General features: G+C 39.6%; 1 protein-coding gene across 2 annotated transcripts; it reads right to left on the bottom strand.

Annotated features, from left to right (window-relative positions):
* Positions 1-59: 59 nt before the first annotated feature.
* Positions 60-3,090, bottom strand: LOC127782377 (G-type lectin S-receptor-like serine/threonine-protein kinase At1g61370). 2 transcript variants are annotated; one of them, XM_052309555.1, is made up of 6 exons: positions 2,825-3,090; positions 1,299-2,528; positions 759-869; positions 509-589; positions 407-426; positions 60-308 (listed from the first exon to the last, which is right to left on the bottom strand). In XM_052309555.1, the coding sequence occupies exons 2-6, from the start codon at positions 1,477-1,479 to the stop codon at positions 222-224; spliced, it is 480 nt and encodes a 159-aa protein (XP_052165515.1). In that variant the 5' UTR covers positions 1,480-2,528; positions 2,825-3,090; the 3' UTR covers positions 60-221. The 2 variants fall into 2 exon arrangements, 1 of the variants encoding a protein (XP_052165515.1); XR_008019170.1 differs by lacking the exons at positions 60-308; positions 407-426; positions 509-589 and having other exon boundaries at positions 758-869; positions 980-2,528.
* Positions 3,091-16,405: the final 13,315 nt, after the last annotated feature.

Genomic DNA, 16,405 nt, shown 5'->3' with positions numbered 1-16,405 from the left:
AAGTTCTTTAGAATCTCTATAACTTTTTTACAGGAGTTTATTTTAGAGAAGACCTTATCGTCTGATCTATCTTTGCCATCATAATCACCAGAACATACTGAAACGGAAGGCATCTAAGCTTTTGTTGGGCAAGTATTCATAAATCAATATTTTTTCTTCTCCGCGAGTACAGCAACCAAGAAGCTTAACTAGGTTTCTGTGTTGCAACTTGGCAATTAGAATCACTTCATTCTGAACTCCTCTAATCCTTGGCCAGAACTCTTGCTTAGCCTTTTCACTGCAATCTCAGTACCACCTTCCAATGTTCCCTGCCAAGTTGCATATCATTTAAATAAATAAAATGGGCATAAGTTAATAGAGCAAGTATATCCTACAAACTTTCTACCAATATAAGAATTATCATTACCTTGTAAAAATTGCCAAAACCTCCTCACCCGAGAATATTGGAATCAGCAAAATATTGGGTTGCAACAGTAATTTCTCTAAAGCTTATAACAGGAAATTCTACCTTTGTTTCCCCCAAGTCCTTCTGAAACACTCAAAGCTCTTTGCATTTGTCTTTTTGAAATCTCCCAGTTTTCTTGTTTGCCTGATAAGAATAGTTTGCAATGCCTTAAAAAAAACTTGTGAATTCACAAGGACAACATGAGTACATGACTGTTAAAAAGTGAAGTGGCTAATGCAACTGCAGTTAGACAACATGGAGAGAAAAAAAAAAGGATAAGCGGATCAGAATATAACTAAAAACTCCGCTTCACCTTTGCAGTTGCAGATCCATACAAGCCATAGACATAAGAGCATCAGCAAGCTTGACACAACAGGCAGTACTATTTCCATTATCCTCCATTTGCTCTTTCCGAAATTAATTCCTGGTGAGAATCAGGATTTCAAAATATTTTTTTAAAAGGATTTCAAAATATCTACTATGAGAAAATTTAAACATCAAGAATTTTTATTTATTAACATAATAAACATTTACCATGAAAAATATATTATTCCAATTTCCATCCTCTGGCAATTGCTTGTGGGGGTTCGAATTAAAGTCAAGAGGACACAAATGTTAATTAATAAGTAATATCCACATAGTTTCTTTTGTATGTCTTCATGAGAACAGACCTTGGTTTCAGAATAAACAACTTGATCATGCCTTTTTTTCTCTCTTCCTGCAGGCCATTTAGTGATATGCCCGAAGTGACCAACATCAAGGTAGAGGAGAACATCCAATACAAATTTCAGACACCAACTACATTTTATCCTACCTACAACTGGACTGGCAAGCCGGAGATATAAATTCTCACCATTTTCACCAAGCTTTGCTGTGTCAATAAGCTCTCCCATCCATAGCAAGCACTGGGGTGGAAGTAAACTTGTTGAATTGGTGTAAGCATAAGCTGTGCACGAACAGTTCCTACTGCATAACACTGTGCACTCCTCAAAGCTTATACCACTGATGTACACGAACTTATCTGGCAATTTCATGCCAGGCAACAGCAAGAAATGCTCATGATCACCACATCGCAGCTCCTCCTTTCTCGACAGCCTTGCGAGGAGTTACCGGAGACAGGTTCAGATCCATCAAGGCACTTGCATGTATGGACGCCTGTCAAGTCGCAATGACCATATGGGCCACATGAGCCATAGCGACCGCAACCTTGAACAGATAAGATGTACTGTACTGCCCACAGTGAGCGACCAGAGTCCCAGCTCAGAAACTGCACTTTGCCGGAGCTGTCCAGTACAAAGCGCACACTTGTTGAACTGTATGATGTAGAGATCATCAGGTATGAGTAATTCTTATCCCTGATAGGAACCAAATACAACAAAAAGCTTTTTGAGTAAAGGTCCATTCCACGTTGAGCCTGATCCACGCCAACAGGGATTAAATCCATGCCGCACAAAGAGCTGAGGGTATGGCTTCAAGCCACTACCAAGGGAGAAGTCACCATTGGAAGGGTCATCGGGGCTCTTCCAAGAAATGAAAGGGCTCAACGGCAATCTGATCATCACGGAGCAACCAGATTTTCATGCCAGGTAGGAAAGTGTCAGTTGGGCGATCAAAGTTCTCCCACATGATGGTTCCATCGAATGACCGGATGACCAGGTTCCCCGTGTTAAGCAACACCGCCGCGGATGATCTAGTACCTCCACCAGCAATGTTCTTGCTGCTGTTCATCTTCCATAGAGTGCCACCTAATGAATCAGACACAACTATCTCGCCCTGGTCGGTCAGTGACAGCATCGCGGACGATTGATTCATGATGGGGCTGTTTCGATTGGCAACCCAGACGACGGTGCGGTTGGGGATGTTTATTGTACCAAATGCCAACATACAACCTTGTGCTTTTGAATTTTTTTTTTCTCCCTTCAATTAAAATTCCGGCAGGTCTTCTGTCGTCGTTCTCCTAAGAAAAAACAACCTTGTGCTTGAGTTGCTGCTGCCTAAGGGGAAGAAACCTTGCCAGGAACTCATATGAGCCTCCCCAGCAGGAGGAAATCAAGCCCAATCACTCCCCCTCAATTCTCTGATCCTGAAACAAAAAAAAAAAAGTCTCAATCTCTACTGCTCACTATGCAGCACGAATGAGGCATACATACAAGAATCAAGAACGGACGCATCGGCTAGTCAGAGAAAAAGGAAAAAAATCGTTAAAATTTGGTTAGGTGATGTGTAGGGAGGACCAATTAGAGATAAGCAGAGAAGGAGAAAACATTGATGTTCACACTCCACAGCCGGACGAATCTTTTTGTACAAAAAAAAATAAGGGTAAAGTTTTCCCAAAAGGAATCATTGCTGCACACACAGAAGTGAGAGGGGGGGGGGGACCTTGGAGGTCGGAGTGGTCGGGAATGCTGGTGCGGTGGTGGCCGGCGACCTGAGGGTTGAGGCGGCGAAACCACGCGAGGTCGGCCGCACAGCGGCGGCGGCGGCGGCGGCGGTGGTGGTTGCATTGTTCGAAATGGAGAAGGACGAAACGGAACCGCCGTAAGGCACGGCCATGGTAGTGCTCATCCGGTGGCGCGCGCCCGGGGTGGGGTGGGGTGGAGGGCGGCGCCGCCGCCGGAGCAGCAGCACGGTGACGAAGACGACGAGGCGTTTCGGCCGGCTTGGGTACGGACAGATGTTGGGCCGACCAAATTGTTGTTGGGCTGAGCTGCCTACTATGCCAAATTAGCAGGGCTCGCGACTGCTATTTGGCGCGCGCGCAAAAAGTCTACTACAGGTCCCTCCAATTGTTGGTCTAGTTTCATTCGTGTCCCCAACCACAAAAAAAAAAAAGTATAAAGGGTACTCCAACTTCTAAAACCAAGGTAAATCTAGTTCCACGAGAGTATAGATAGTCAATTTTGGTTGATAAGGTGTCTACGTGAAAAGTTAACTCGGTTTTTATTCGAACGGTGACTGTGGCACTCCAATCTAAAAATATATATATGGTGGGTCCCACATATCAGTGAGACATGTCATCTTCCGTCTATATCTTCTCATACGGGAGGACGAATGGACAAAGTCAAGGAGCTCACTGATCGACACGGGCACTTGTGTAGGACCTCGCCGGCCCATACGCTAACATGTCCAAGTATCACGTGCGGAGGCACTAATGTGGCCGTTGACCTCAACGAGAGAGGTTGTTGCGGAAGAAATAGCAATCTAATGGTAGTCGAGCTGCTGCAAAGGGCAGCGGCGTGTGACGATGGATCACGGCGACCGAAGCATGGCAGCTCACTCCTCCTTCGATTTAACCTTCACCACTCTAATTCAGTCATCGTCGCTACCTCGCTCCTCCTTCGTGAGCTTCATCGCTGCTGCAGCTCGCCTCATGCCTAGGGAGGGCGGCGAGGCGATGGAAAAGCAGTGGTGCGCTTGAGGGGAGTGTCACTGTCAACACAGCTCCGTGCATAACCTCTTAGACTATGGTAGTGGAGACAGAGGAGATCTACAAGTTCGTGCCCCATCAGTCCCGTTCTCTAAGACTGCCACAGATCCGCTGTATAACAACCTATCCTCCAAAATTAAACCGCACTGCCTAACCCATCTGATGAGTGGCCCCACTTACACATAGCACAAACTAATATGGTTGAAGCGACAAACTCTTATAAACTCGTTATACCCTGCTAAACTAGCAACACGGTACTAAACATGTGCATACAGCTCTTAAGTTGATTCTACCCTTGCTAAACGCGGTACTAAAGTTATGCTACTCGTCATTGTATCAACAACAAATCAAGAAAAACTCTTGATTCAGTAATTCAGAAACCAATTGTTTCTTGTCTTTCAATGGAGGGATCATTTTATAGCGCAAAACGCATGCAGGCAGCTGTTGCAGCTACTCTCATCCACTCAGAAAATGTCACTCTGATTTACCACAGCATGAGCAGACGGTTACCGGGAATGCAGATTGCACGATGAAATGCTCCATATATATCCTGATGCTCAGCATTGGGTTGTTGCTAATTAATCTGATCCTGCTTTTTGGACCAAACTTGCATAATCTCATCTGCAGGAGATGCCGTTTTGGGGTTGGGATGGACAGAGATCCCATCTCATGTCAGAGGATAAGTTCTTCAGGATAAGTTGGCTGGTGTGCGTGTGTGTCTGCAGGACAGATCACCATTCACCAACCAAAAGGGCCAGTGGCTAGCAGTAGCAGAAGCAAGCAACAGATCGATGCCTTTCTGACGGAATCGAGATCTGCTGACTTGGTACTAGTACTACTGAATTCATCAGGAATTGATTTTTTTTTTCCTTTCTTTTGGTGTAGAAACAATCTTGCTGTGTTTGCAGCCTTGCAGGGGTCACAACAAATGCATTGGATTAAGTGATTATGGAGGAGATTTAGTTAACCTTCTGCGCAGGAGAAAGACTTATAATAAACTATGTAAAACCCAGTACATTATCGTGGGAGTTCCGTATGATAATAGTAGAAATAACGTGTAATATAGCTAGCTAGACAACGTAAGTAATAGAATTTGTATTTTTTTTAATCGATCATTGGAAAAGAGTATAAACCACTTGAGTTGATATGGTTTGTGATAATTTAAATAGTAAATAGATTGATAATCCAAAAGTAAGGTGATGTGGCTTTACGAGAGAAGAAAATAAGGGGAATAATTTGGACTATGATTAATCATCTAAAGGATAGAAACAATTGAGGTTTAATGAGAGAAGATAGAAAACATTAGCTAGGATGAAGTATATAAGGATATTGTAGAAAATGATGGAGAGATATACGTTAAAATATTATGTAAATTATGTGCAATGATGATTTCACATGTTGTATTTTATAACTTTAAAATATAACTAAATATAAATGATATAGCATGTTTGTATGAGGATTAAGATGTAATAAAAGCTAATGAATGATAACGTAACATCTTTGCATGTTAATCTTTAGAATGTAATAGGTTGTAACTCTATAGATAATGGCTTCGTTCGGCAACACTGTATGCCGCATATGATAGTTGGGTTTCAACTGGTTGTGGCAACCATGGCTTCCGAAGAGGCCCAATATAGATCTAAGGGTCTATTTGGGAGAGCTTCTAGTAGCTACAGCTTATCCTGTAATCAGAAACCCCCCCTCCCAAACAGTTTAATTTTTCGTCCAGATTCTGAAAAGCTGTAATTATGTATAATTTAGAAAATAAACTAGAGACCAAAAACTAAAAAAGACTAGCTTTCCTAGATTCTCAGAAGCTAGCTATAAACCAGCTGTTTTTTAGAAATCTTAAGCTCCCCTAAGTACCTGAGGATGCGATCGAGCAAGATGATACATCCAACTCTTTGCAGCACCCATCTCCACACTAAGGCTACATTCATTTGTGCCGATGGAACCTCCCCTCCGGTAGAAAAAACGGAGTAGCTCATTAGCGCAGTGAGTAATTAACTATTAGCTAAAATTAACTTGATAAATGGCTTAGAAACTTTTCTATAGAACTTTATTTTTGCAAAAAAAAAAACACCGTTTAGTAGTTTAAAAAGCATGCGTGCGAAAAATGAGAGATAAAAGTTTAAAACATTAGATATAATTTATCGAAAGAAAAATACTCCTTTCTCTTTTTTTCATTTTAATATGTCATTGGTTAATTCATGAAAGAAAATGGAGGAGTACATTAGACTTTGTGAAGTGAATGTAATTTAACTAGCTAGTTTCTTTGTGGCGAAACAAATCCGCTCGGGTTCAAATTCTAGACTCGCATTACGGCTATTTAATCTTTCAACGGTAGGTAATGTACCCATTAACAACGAGATGCTTATGGTGATTTCGTCAATCTTAATATATATCGGCTTTATTTGTTGAAAATGTTCATAAGGATAAGGTATACGAGTGTACATTCGTAGAAATGATCGTATTCGTATTGTGAGCGTATGCATAACTGTGTTTATATCGTGCTTCTAGAAATAAAGTATAGTACTCCGATCCCTTCGTCCTTAAAAAGTGGGGATTTGACACCATCTAAAATGATAAATATGAATAATCTTTTCTTTAGATTCCTTGCTTTAGACGGTGTAAAATCATCAACTTATGTTGTCTTTTTTTTTAATGAAGGAGGGAGTATACTTTAGAAGTACTGTCATGGGAGCTAGCTTGTGCGGTGCAACTCCATAATTTTATTTTAGGTGGTGAATCTTTTTCGGGCCTGTTCTTGCGGGCGGGCCCACCTCGCAGCTGCGCAAAGCAATCCGGCCACGCCGTCTTCACGTGGCCTCCCCTGCCGGGCCCACCTCGTCGCGACCCCCCACAGCCACAAAAATTCATCTTCCCTTTCTTCTTCTTCTTCTCTTTCCTTTATCTATCTATCAATCCCTATCTGATCTACTAGTATTGACACTTGTGTGCACATACAGTGTCAGACAGCTCTACTCTGCTTCACTCGGTGTGTGTGTGGCCAATGCTTCTCTCATTGGGTCACTGTCATTTCACCCTCCATGTGCTAATTAATTACTCTTCTATATGTTCTTTTAACTTGTCGTTTGGGATATCGACAGTTTTTAGTATGCATATTTTAGCATTGTATTTCCATGTCAAGTGTGTTTGGCGAAGATTATTAAAAAAACAAATGTTTAAAATATGTTTTACGATAGATCATCTATCAATGTCATTTTTACCGATCGGATTATATTTTTACCATTGTTTTCGGAAATTTGTGAGTTACTATAATTTTAAGGTTTGACTGAGTGCATCCGAAAGCAGCATTAATCGAGAATTACTATCATAAAAACTTATTACTATGGATGAAAAATCTTCTCCAAGCCATATCTTGGATAGATATGCATGCATGCATGGAATAGAACCATCTTCATAGCTGCTGTGCGTCACTGTGCTGATCTTGACATATAGATGTAGATTGGCCGTTGATTTAATTAGATTAGATAGTGTTTAATATAATAATTGGAACGTGTCGATCGATCGAGTGGGTAGTGGTGGTAGCTAGCTGCTTACTGCAGCCGAGCAGTCCACATCAACCGTTGCCTGTCAATGTTGCTAGCTACTGGTACTACTAGAGGGTTGGTTGTTGGCCATACATGCGGTTTTTATTTCTCTCCATGGGCTGATCGATCGATTCAGAGGAGGAGAGGAGGACAAAACGGAATCAATTTCATGGCCGTAATTGTCCACACGTACAGATTCATTTGTGCTCCATTGGCACGTGTGTGAAACACGTTTGCGATTCAACTTCAGTTTTTAGTATATTATTGTGAGACCAAGAATTAAAATCAGAGAAACAGAAAGAGAGCGTATGAGCTATTATATATACTATATATTGATGCGCACAACGAAATAAATATATTCATAAGGTGATGTTAAGTAACGAGTTAGATATTTACAACAAACCTTAGATATTTAATTATTTAATTACTTCCTCCATTTCATAATGTAAGTCATTCTAGCATTACTACATTCATATAGATGTTAATTTTTTATTCATTAATATTTATATGAATGTGACAATGCTAGAATGACTTACATTATAAAATGGAGGGAGTAACAAAGGAGCCACCGAAAAATAGATTTAGAAAAAGATAAACCTTTAGATCAAGCAAGAAAACTTAAACCAAAAATAGATAAAAAAAAGCAGCATTAAGCTTTAACCAAAGACATGATCCAGTCAGTTAACCAAGTCGGTGGGGTCGTTCGGCTGGATTAGTAGTATTATTTGGCGGGGGAACAGGTGAGAAACGGCGGGAGAAAGAAACAACCAACGGAGGTGGGGCCCACCAGGCAGTGACCCCACGCGGCCGAAGCGGTGGGCCCGGCTCCCTCGGGGAACATGCGGCCGCGGTTGGGCTCCGTCACGTGGGCCGTGGGCCCCACGCGATCCGCTCCATCCACAGCCACCCGTCCCCCGCCTCGCCTCCTCGGCCACTAGTTGCACCGGACGCCATCCCAGCCGTCCGATCTTGATCGCACGGCCAGGAGGAGCTCCTCCCCGCGGCGCCAACGTGTGGCCACCGGCGAAACCAACCAACGGTGGGAAAGGGGAGCTCTCGAGCAGACCAAATCATGGTGCTCCCTTTTGCTCCGTTTTTCTTTTTCCTTTTGATAAAAAGGAAATAAAGAAAGAATGTCGCTGTTCTATCAATGTTTGTCTCAATCAGGGTTGCCGCCACAGATCATTTCTTGAAAAACCAGCAGCTTCCCTGTTTGGATGCTTCGTGCTATTAAATAGCCCTCCAAAATCTTGCTATTTAGGAGTATTAAACGTAAATTACTGACAAAATCCATTCCATAACCCCTAGGCTATTTTGTGAGACGAATCTAACGAGGTATATTAATCTATGATCATAGATTAATATACCTCGTTAGATTCGTCTCGCAAAATAGCTTAGGGTTTATGGAATTGATTTTGTCAGTAATCTACGTTTAATACTCCTAAATAGCAAGATTCTGGAGGGCTATTTAATAGCCCGAAGGATCCAAACAAGACCAATGTGTGGAAATGAAAATTAGATAGAGCAGAACTCTCAATTTATAGAAGGCGATCCAAGTAAAAACTCAGAGACATGGATGAATTTCTCTCTAATATGTTTTTTGGAGTAATTAATACTCATGTTATGTAAGTAATGTGTTTGAGTGTTGGGTTTGTATCGAAATTAAAATGCTATAAAAGGGTTGTTTGATAATCATGGGAGACACACATATTTGTTCAAAATCAAGCAAAGTGGATCAAGTGGTTGAGAACTTGAGACTAGTGGCTGGCATGGGTGTACTATGTTAGGATGAATGTATTGATGTTGTCTTGCCTCCTTTCACTTTTCCTCCTCACTCTTGATGAGAGTACATACATGTGTATATGTGATTAGTTGTGCAGTGCTCAAAAGTTGCTTCCTTTTTTCTTATCATGCCAAAGCTAGCTCTAAAAAAAGGATTCAAGAATAATTTAGCTTTGTAGTTCAAATGATGCATGTGTTGTTTTCAACAGTTTGGATTGTCCGCTTGAAAATCGACACAATGGACTAATGCTGAGTTCAATTCTACAACTCAGCTAAACTATTTTTTCCATTTACTGTAAGCGTGTTTCCCAAACTGCTAAATATTACTTTTTCAAAAAAAAATATAAGTCTTTTCAAATCAAATAAATGTTTTTTAAATTTTTAATATTTAATACTCAATTAACAATTCTTTAATAGCTTTTTCCGTTTTACATGCCACTGAAAATATTTGACAAGGAACACACCCTAAGAGGGTGAAGGGAAAAGGGGTGAAGATATTCTCCATGGATGGTAAGGGAAACTTCACTTGAGACTGATGTGAACCAGCTATCTGATCTTCCTGATAAGGTCAAATGGTCCATGGCTTTGAGAATGACATGTTCAAAGATAAGTAATTTGACCATGAGTCGGCTTTTCGGAGAAGCCGGGGAAAGAATAGTTACTAGCTTTAGTTGGAACAAATGAGTGGCTTCAAGCTAGCTCCGTTCAAAAACCATGTGTAGATCAAAATTTGATAGTGTTATCGCTTTAAGGTTCATAAACATCATCCATCCATTGTACAAGAGTAATATAATCCTGTGGCTGAAATTTATAAACCTATGCATGGAAAAATGATGTGCCTCCTTTGGCCATTTGTTCGTCCTCATCTTCTTTCACTTCTCATATCCTCTTTTCAGGATCTATACACCGTGATCTTCTAGCGTCCTTAGAACTTTTCGCCCTCGCTAGCAGACCATTCACATTTTGGTCTTCTTGTCTCTATGCAATTGCCTCAACAGTGCCACCCCAGTCATGCTGGGTACTATCATCTCTTTGGACTCGAGAAACTATTCTAATCCCTCGAGGGGATGTTCCCTCGTTTGCTCAAAAACCATCTAAACGGTTATGAAAAATTCTGGAAAAATTTAACAACATTCATACAACACATATATACAATTTCACAAAATCTTAAGTCCAAACTCAACTCACACATCGAGATATAAAAAAGACAAATTCAGCGCATGAATAGTAGCGTATTGTTTATATCTAAATTTGTCTTTTTTGTTTCTCGATGTGTAGATCGAATTTGAACATGAATTTTGGTGGACTAGTAGGTACCATTATACTCTACATTGTCAATTTTCTTTAGAATTTTTCACAATTATTAGCATCGAATTTGGAAGAAAAAGGTATCCGAGGGGATACTGTTAGTGATATGCCCTAGAGGCAATCATAAAGATGATTGTATCACATACTATGTTTACATATTTATCCGACTTTGTTCCTTGAAATAGATAAACTCATTATTGGTTAATAAATATGTGATTCTTTCATGAGACTCTTTATGTTATGTGTCGCTATTTCTAAAGGATCCCTGATCAAATATCATATTGGAACAAATATGTTTATATGATCAGCACATGTATTAATTGATGATCATGTCTCATGGATCATGGTATAGAGATACCAAATTAATAATGTGGACACATGTTGGTGAATATGTTGTTGGATAGACCCAACATGAGACATTGCAAGAGCCATATGTGTTGTGTCATCAGTGATCTCATTTAGTGTTAGTGTTGAATCCTTAGACCTGAGATTATCATGGTTCCCAACATGTGTAGTAGCTTACTTAGGGACTGCTAAACGCTACTCCGTAATTGGGTAGTTATAAAAGTAGTTTTCGGGTATGATATGAAACATGTAGTGGGATATGAATAATCAAGATGGGATTTGCCCCTCCTATGGAGAGATATCTCTGGGCCCCTCGATGTTGTAGATTATGGAAGTGCATGGCCATGCCAAAGGTGATTGAGGAGTCAATCGCAAGTTATATAATCTATCAACAGGTTCGAGTGAATGATTGAGCTATAAGAGGATGGCACATATCTAGCCTTGAGCTTAATCGATATCGTGAGGCAAAGGGGTTCATACAAGTATACGCTAGAGGTTCAGCCGATATGATCTTTATGTATGCCCGGTGGGTCAATACGTTCTGCTAGGGGCCGCTGTTGACGCGTGGACCGAAAAGGAGTTTTCGGGTTACAACCAAGTATATATGAACCTATAGGGTCGCACGCTTAATGGGCCGGAATAAGGGGATTGGATAGAGATCCAATATGAGCTTAATTCAGATAGGGATCCGAATAGAAGTCCTACGGGCCTTGGAGGCCCGAGTGATGGATCCTATATATTCGTGAGGGGTGTGACCGGCGGAGGTATTGCATCACGTGAGAAACCCTAGCCGTCAATTCCCTCCCCGAGCAAAACCCTAGCCGCGCGCGGGTGCTAACACATCTGTGCGTGGCGTTCCGTCCCTGTACGTGTGGATACCGGTAGAGGCGCCGCTGGTTTGCGGTGCTGATCGGCGTGGGAGTACGGCGAGGAGTACGCACAAGGAGGAGAAGGTCGAGCCGGTGCGATCGACTACTTCCACTACATCGACGCGCGCTACTTCGCGAGAGTTCCTTCGACTTCTCAGCGTCTTCTTCCACTGCGCAGCGCGTCGAGTGGTAACGATCTATGATCTAATACTTGCATGGTTCCTGGTTTACGCGATAGAAATTTTTGATTTATGCTATTGTAGCCTACGCGACCAACAGATATCCCCTCGAGGGATTAGAATCCACTCCCCTTTGGACTCCCTCTAGGCTGAGTTCTTATCTCCGTTTTCCCAACTCACCTCCCTTGTTTTCCACACGCATGCTTTTCAAAATGCTAATCGGTGTGTTTTTTTAAAAAAATTCTATATGAAAGTTACTTTTAAAAAAAATCATATTAATCCATTTTTCAAATTTATTTTAGCTAATACTTGATTAATTATGAGATAAACGCTGCTTTGTTTTGTGTGCTAGTGAGGTTCCCAACCCTCACTCCCGAACACAGCCTAAGTGTTATGTTTTAAATTTAGAACTTTATTTTGAGAGTTTTTTTTGGTGGGGTGGCCGGTGGGGAAGGGGTTGCTATATATTTTGTCACCCAACTTTATCTTTGTATAGAGAAGGTATAAATATCAAAGTTTATCTTTGTTTTACAAACATGTGAAATTTAACACCTGAATACTTGGTACAATCGATAGAATTTATTAACGCACTACTCCGTACAATATACAACACTATTATTAATGCAGTCCAATCGATATAATTTAAATAAGATTAGGTATATACCGTTAGTTTTTTGTCTTTTTCAGTGTGTTGGGAGACGTATTGATAGTGTGTGAGAGACTGGGTGTGGTGTTTCATACGTAGTAGTGTGTACGGGTTTGTCCGCCATATAATCAAAAATAAAGTAGTGCAATCAGATATACTACTTCCTCCGTATTTTAATATATGACGCCGTTAACTTTTTAAAAAACGTTTGACCTTTCGTCTTATTCAAAAATTTATGTAATTATAATTTATTTTATTGTAACTTGATTTATCATCAAATATTCTTTAAGCATGACATAAGTATTTTTATATTTGCATAAAAATTTTGAATAAGACGAGTAGTCAAACGTTGGTTAAAAAGTCAACGGCGTTATACATTAAAATAATATGAAGGGATTACTAAAATAAAAAAGGAATGCCCGAAATTTTTATTTGCTAGGAGAATGCGGATGTACGGATCGGAATAAAATAGATTCCTAACCCAAGTGCTGTACTCCACACAGCTTGCAGAAAATCCAGATCAGGGTGGATCAAATCGTAGGAGAAGATTAGTACTCCCTACGAGAAGATTAGTACTCCCTCCGTAAAAAAAAAAAAGACAAACCCTGGTTTCCGTGCCCAACGTTTGATCGTCCGTCTTATTTAAAAAAATTATAAAAAAAAATTAAAAAGACAAGTCATGTATAAAATATTAATCATGTTTTATCATCTAACAACAATGAAAATACGAATTATAAAAAAATTCATATAAGACGAATAGCCAAAGTTGGACACGGAAAACCAAGGTTTATGTTTTTTTTGGACGGAGGGAGTAGGGTATAAATAATAGTACTACTAAACAGATTTGACACGGAATCTGATGGATCAGTCATCGAATCAGGTAAACTAAGATCCAACCGCGTAACAATGTCGCAAGTGTATAATGGGTCAGTAGTAAGGCCAAAATTGGTCCAAATTAAGGAATTGAAAGCAGTCTCAAAACACAAAAATGAGGCCACATATATAATTATGCTGTTGCAGGGTTAGTTTTATCGCATGAATTTCTCTAAATTTGTTGTTGAAACTGGATATGGTATTCTATTTTTAATACTTCCATCCCACCATTCACAGTTTCATCATAATTTTATTTTTATGAGTCACCCGTATTTGAAAACAAATTGTAATCGTACACCCTAGAAAATTGAATTAATTTTAAAAATTCAAATAAGCTTGTGCTTAAAAGCGAAAGCTATATCGAGCATTCATTTGAGCTAATTTTGAAATTTACAGTCTGATATCAGGGTATGAAAAGAAGAAAAACGGTTTGATGAAATAACTCATGGAAATAATCCTAAATCAAATTTGAAAAATTCAAATTTAGCCATGCCAAGTAGAGATACTCGCGATCCCCACTCTCTCTAAAAAAAAACGGAAAGTAGATACTCACGATGTAACCAAGGTTTTTTGCAGTCATGTTTGCAGTCAGTGAATTTCGTTGGATATTTATAGAAATTAATTCCAGGGGTTAGTGGTCGTGAGGACCAACCTTTTAGCCGAAATTAGAATGAAAAATTATGTGCCCTGGATGTGACTCTGCAGAAAAAATAGAGAAAATGAGAAGGAATTTAGGACAGAGAAAAGAACTTCGAAGTGAATGCAATAAATCAGAGGACATCCTCCATCCTAAAATTTTTTTACTAATAGCTATGAACATGGAGTACCAGGAGTTTTTTTTTAACGACTCGCACTAGACAATGCTAAGTTCATATTGATATAGCAGAAAAAAATTACAATATTACGATCTTGGGAGGTCATAACTAGGAAAATAAAGAAAAAATAACCACCACCCACACACTAACAACGCCAACACACTGACCCAAGAGAAGGCTAGCACTAGACCAGTCACCACTAAACGTGATCGGTTGCAACTAGATCAACAAAGGAACTACAACTGAGATCGCCCAAAACTCAACCCTTACAGCTGACACCAAACTTCACTCTAAACACATCTTTGGAATTGAGAGGGAGAGGATGAGGCACTTAGACGTGGCCAATTTGCATAAGTTAGAACACCGGCACAACAGAATAAGAGTTAGAGCGAGCTTGCACTAAATGTTTGGGAGGTTTCGTACCGAGAGTTTAATTTGTGCCTCCTTTAATTTCCTCAATACGAAAAGGATGTAGATGCAGGAGAATACTCCACTACGCAGCCACTATCGTGGGCAGCTAACTAAACGAGATTAAATCACGATTAGTACTTGTAGCAGGCCTAATAAAAGAATTAGCAACTTGGTTAGCGAGAGAGAAAGCAGATTAATCAAGGCAGGCCAGGGTGATGTAGTGGTGGTAGGCAGCTTGTAGGCGGAGAGATATGGGAGATGCGAGAGTCGAAAAATATCTGGAGGAAGGGGAGGGGGGCGTGGGGAACGAGGAATACGAGGTGGTCGTCACGTGGGCCACCCCCACCACCTCAGCGTCCGCCGCACCTTGTGGTTGTGGCCTTCCTCGCTCGTCGCCTCTCTCCCCTCTTGCTAGCCTCATGTCCACGGCTTCCACCAGTCTTCTTCCTTTTCCTTTTTTCTTCTTTTTAATTTCTTTCTTCCCACCAAAAAAATCTACGACTGCTAGCAGCCTACTCCTTTCATTCCAATAAATACAAATACGTAGTACAACTTAACACGTAATAAAATATCTTAGAACTATTATTTTAGTCATAACAGTTCAAATTTATAGTAGTAAGATATATCACATATATACTTATTATGCTTATATTGAAATGAAAGAGTAATACATTCGTCATAAAATATATCAATGAAATTAGTACTCATCAGTAAACTAGATGCACACAATACTTAAAGATTTGTTTTTTTTTCTTTTTTATTTATTGTGAAAACAGGAACGTGTTCTATTCGTACTACCCTGGAGTATTTTATTTCATAATTTTAGCTAACCTTTTTTAAAAAAATATTTGATTTTCATGAGAAAAATATCAAGGAGTGCCATTTCGCACCGACAATTCATTGGATTTTCCAATGTCCTGTTTTTTTCCTTGGTTTTATCTTTTGAAAAAGAAATTAAGGTATTGTTTTGTACATCATAAAATAAAACCTACAAAGGTACATGTTGACTGTCTACGCCTCATACTAATATTAGGAGGCAACTGCAAACAATAGTGGGTCAACTGATATTCCGTTCAACATATGGATAACTCTTTGTTTATTCCAAAAGTATAAGATCACTTAAATATAAAAGATAATTGAGTAACATAGATTACATTATGTTAATTTGCACTATTTCACACTAAATGTTTAGGTTTTAATACATTTATGTATGAATATATATATGTGTCCAAATTTATATAAATATTAGTGAATTTGGAGAAATCAAGAGGTCAAAACATTATATAAATGTGGAACTGAGGGAGTACAATACTACCTACTCGATAGGAGAGCTCATGAACATAATACAAGAATTTGGTTAACTGTAATTTTCAGACCCAAGGTTAAATGCCCTACGCTGCCACCGTTGGCGGATCCCTTGAAATTCTATCTGATTAGAACAGCTGAAATACTGTAACTTATAACAAATACTCCTACTACCCATAATCAACTTTTGTTTGGAGTTTATGGGTTGTTTAGTTGTCAGCCACAGTTAAATACAACTAAGGTTACGCAAGTTGTAGTATATAAAAGTGTGATGAATAAATTGCTAGCAGCAAAAGTTAGTAAAAAATTAAATCAATAATATATGGGACATGTTATTGAAAAAGTATGATAAACCACACAACCAAACATAAAAAGAGTTCCTTTGAAACACATGATTGATAAAACGGAGCAATAAAAAAAGGATTATGCAAGAATCAACGTGCAAA

Source organism: Oryza glaberrima, chromosome 8 (assembly GCF_000147395.1).
Source record: "Oryza glaberrima chromosome 8, OglaRS2, whole genome shotgun sequence".
In the NCBI taxonomy this organism is placed as follows: domain Eukaryota; kingdom Viridiplantae; phylum Streptophyta; class Magnoliopsida; order Poales; family Poaceae; genus Oryza; species Oryza glaberrima.
Note: the sequence above shows the minus strand (reverse complement) of the source record. Positions and strands in the feature narration are given on the sequence as shown.

Excerpts from the sequence above, each read along its gene's own strand:
- LOC127782377 (XM_052309555.1), bottom strand. The coding sequence starts at position 1,479 with ATGAAATTGCCAGATAAGTTCGTGTACATCAGTGGTATAAGCTTTGAG. Across the intron at positions 870-1,298 it reads AGCAAAGCTTGGTGAAAATG|GAATTAATTTCGGAAAGAGC; the intron begins GTGAGAATTTAT and ends GATTCTCACCAG. Across the intron at positions 309-406 it reads GTTTTGGCAATTTTTACAAG|GGAACATTGGAAGGTGGTAC; the intron begins GTAATGATAATT and ends GCAACTTGGCAG.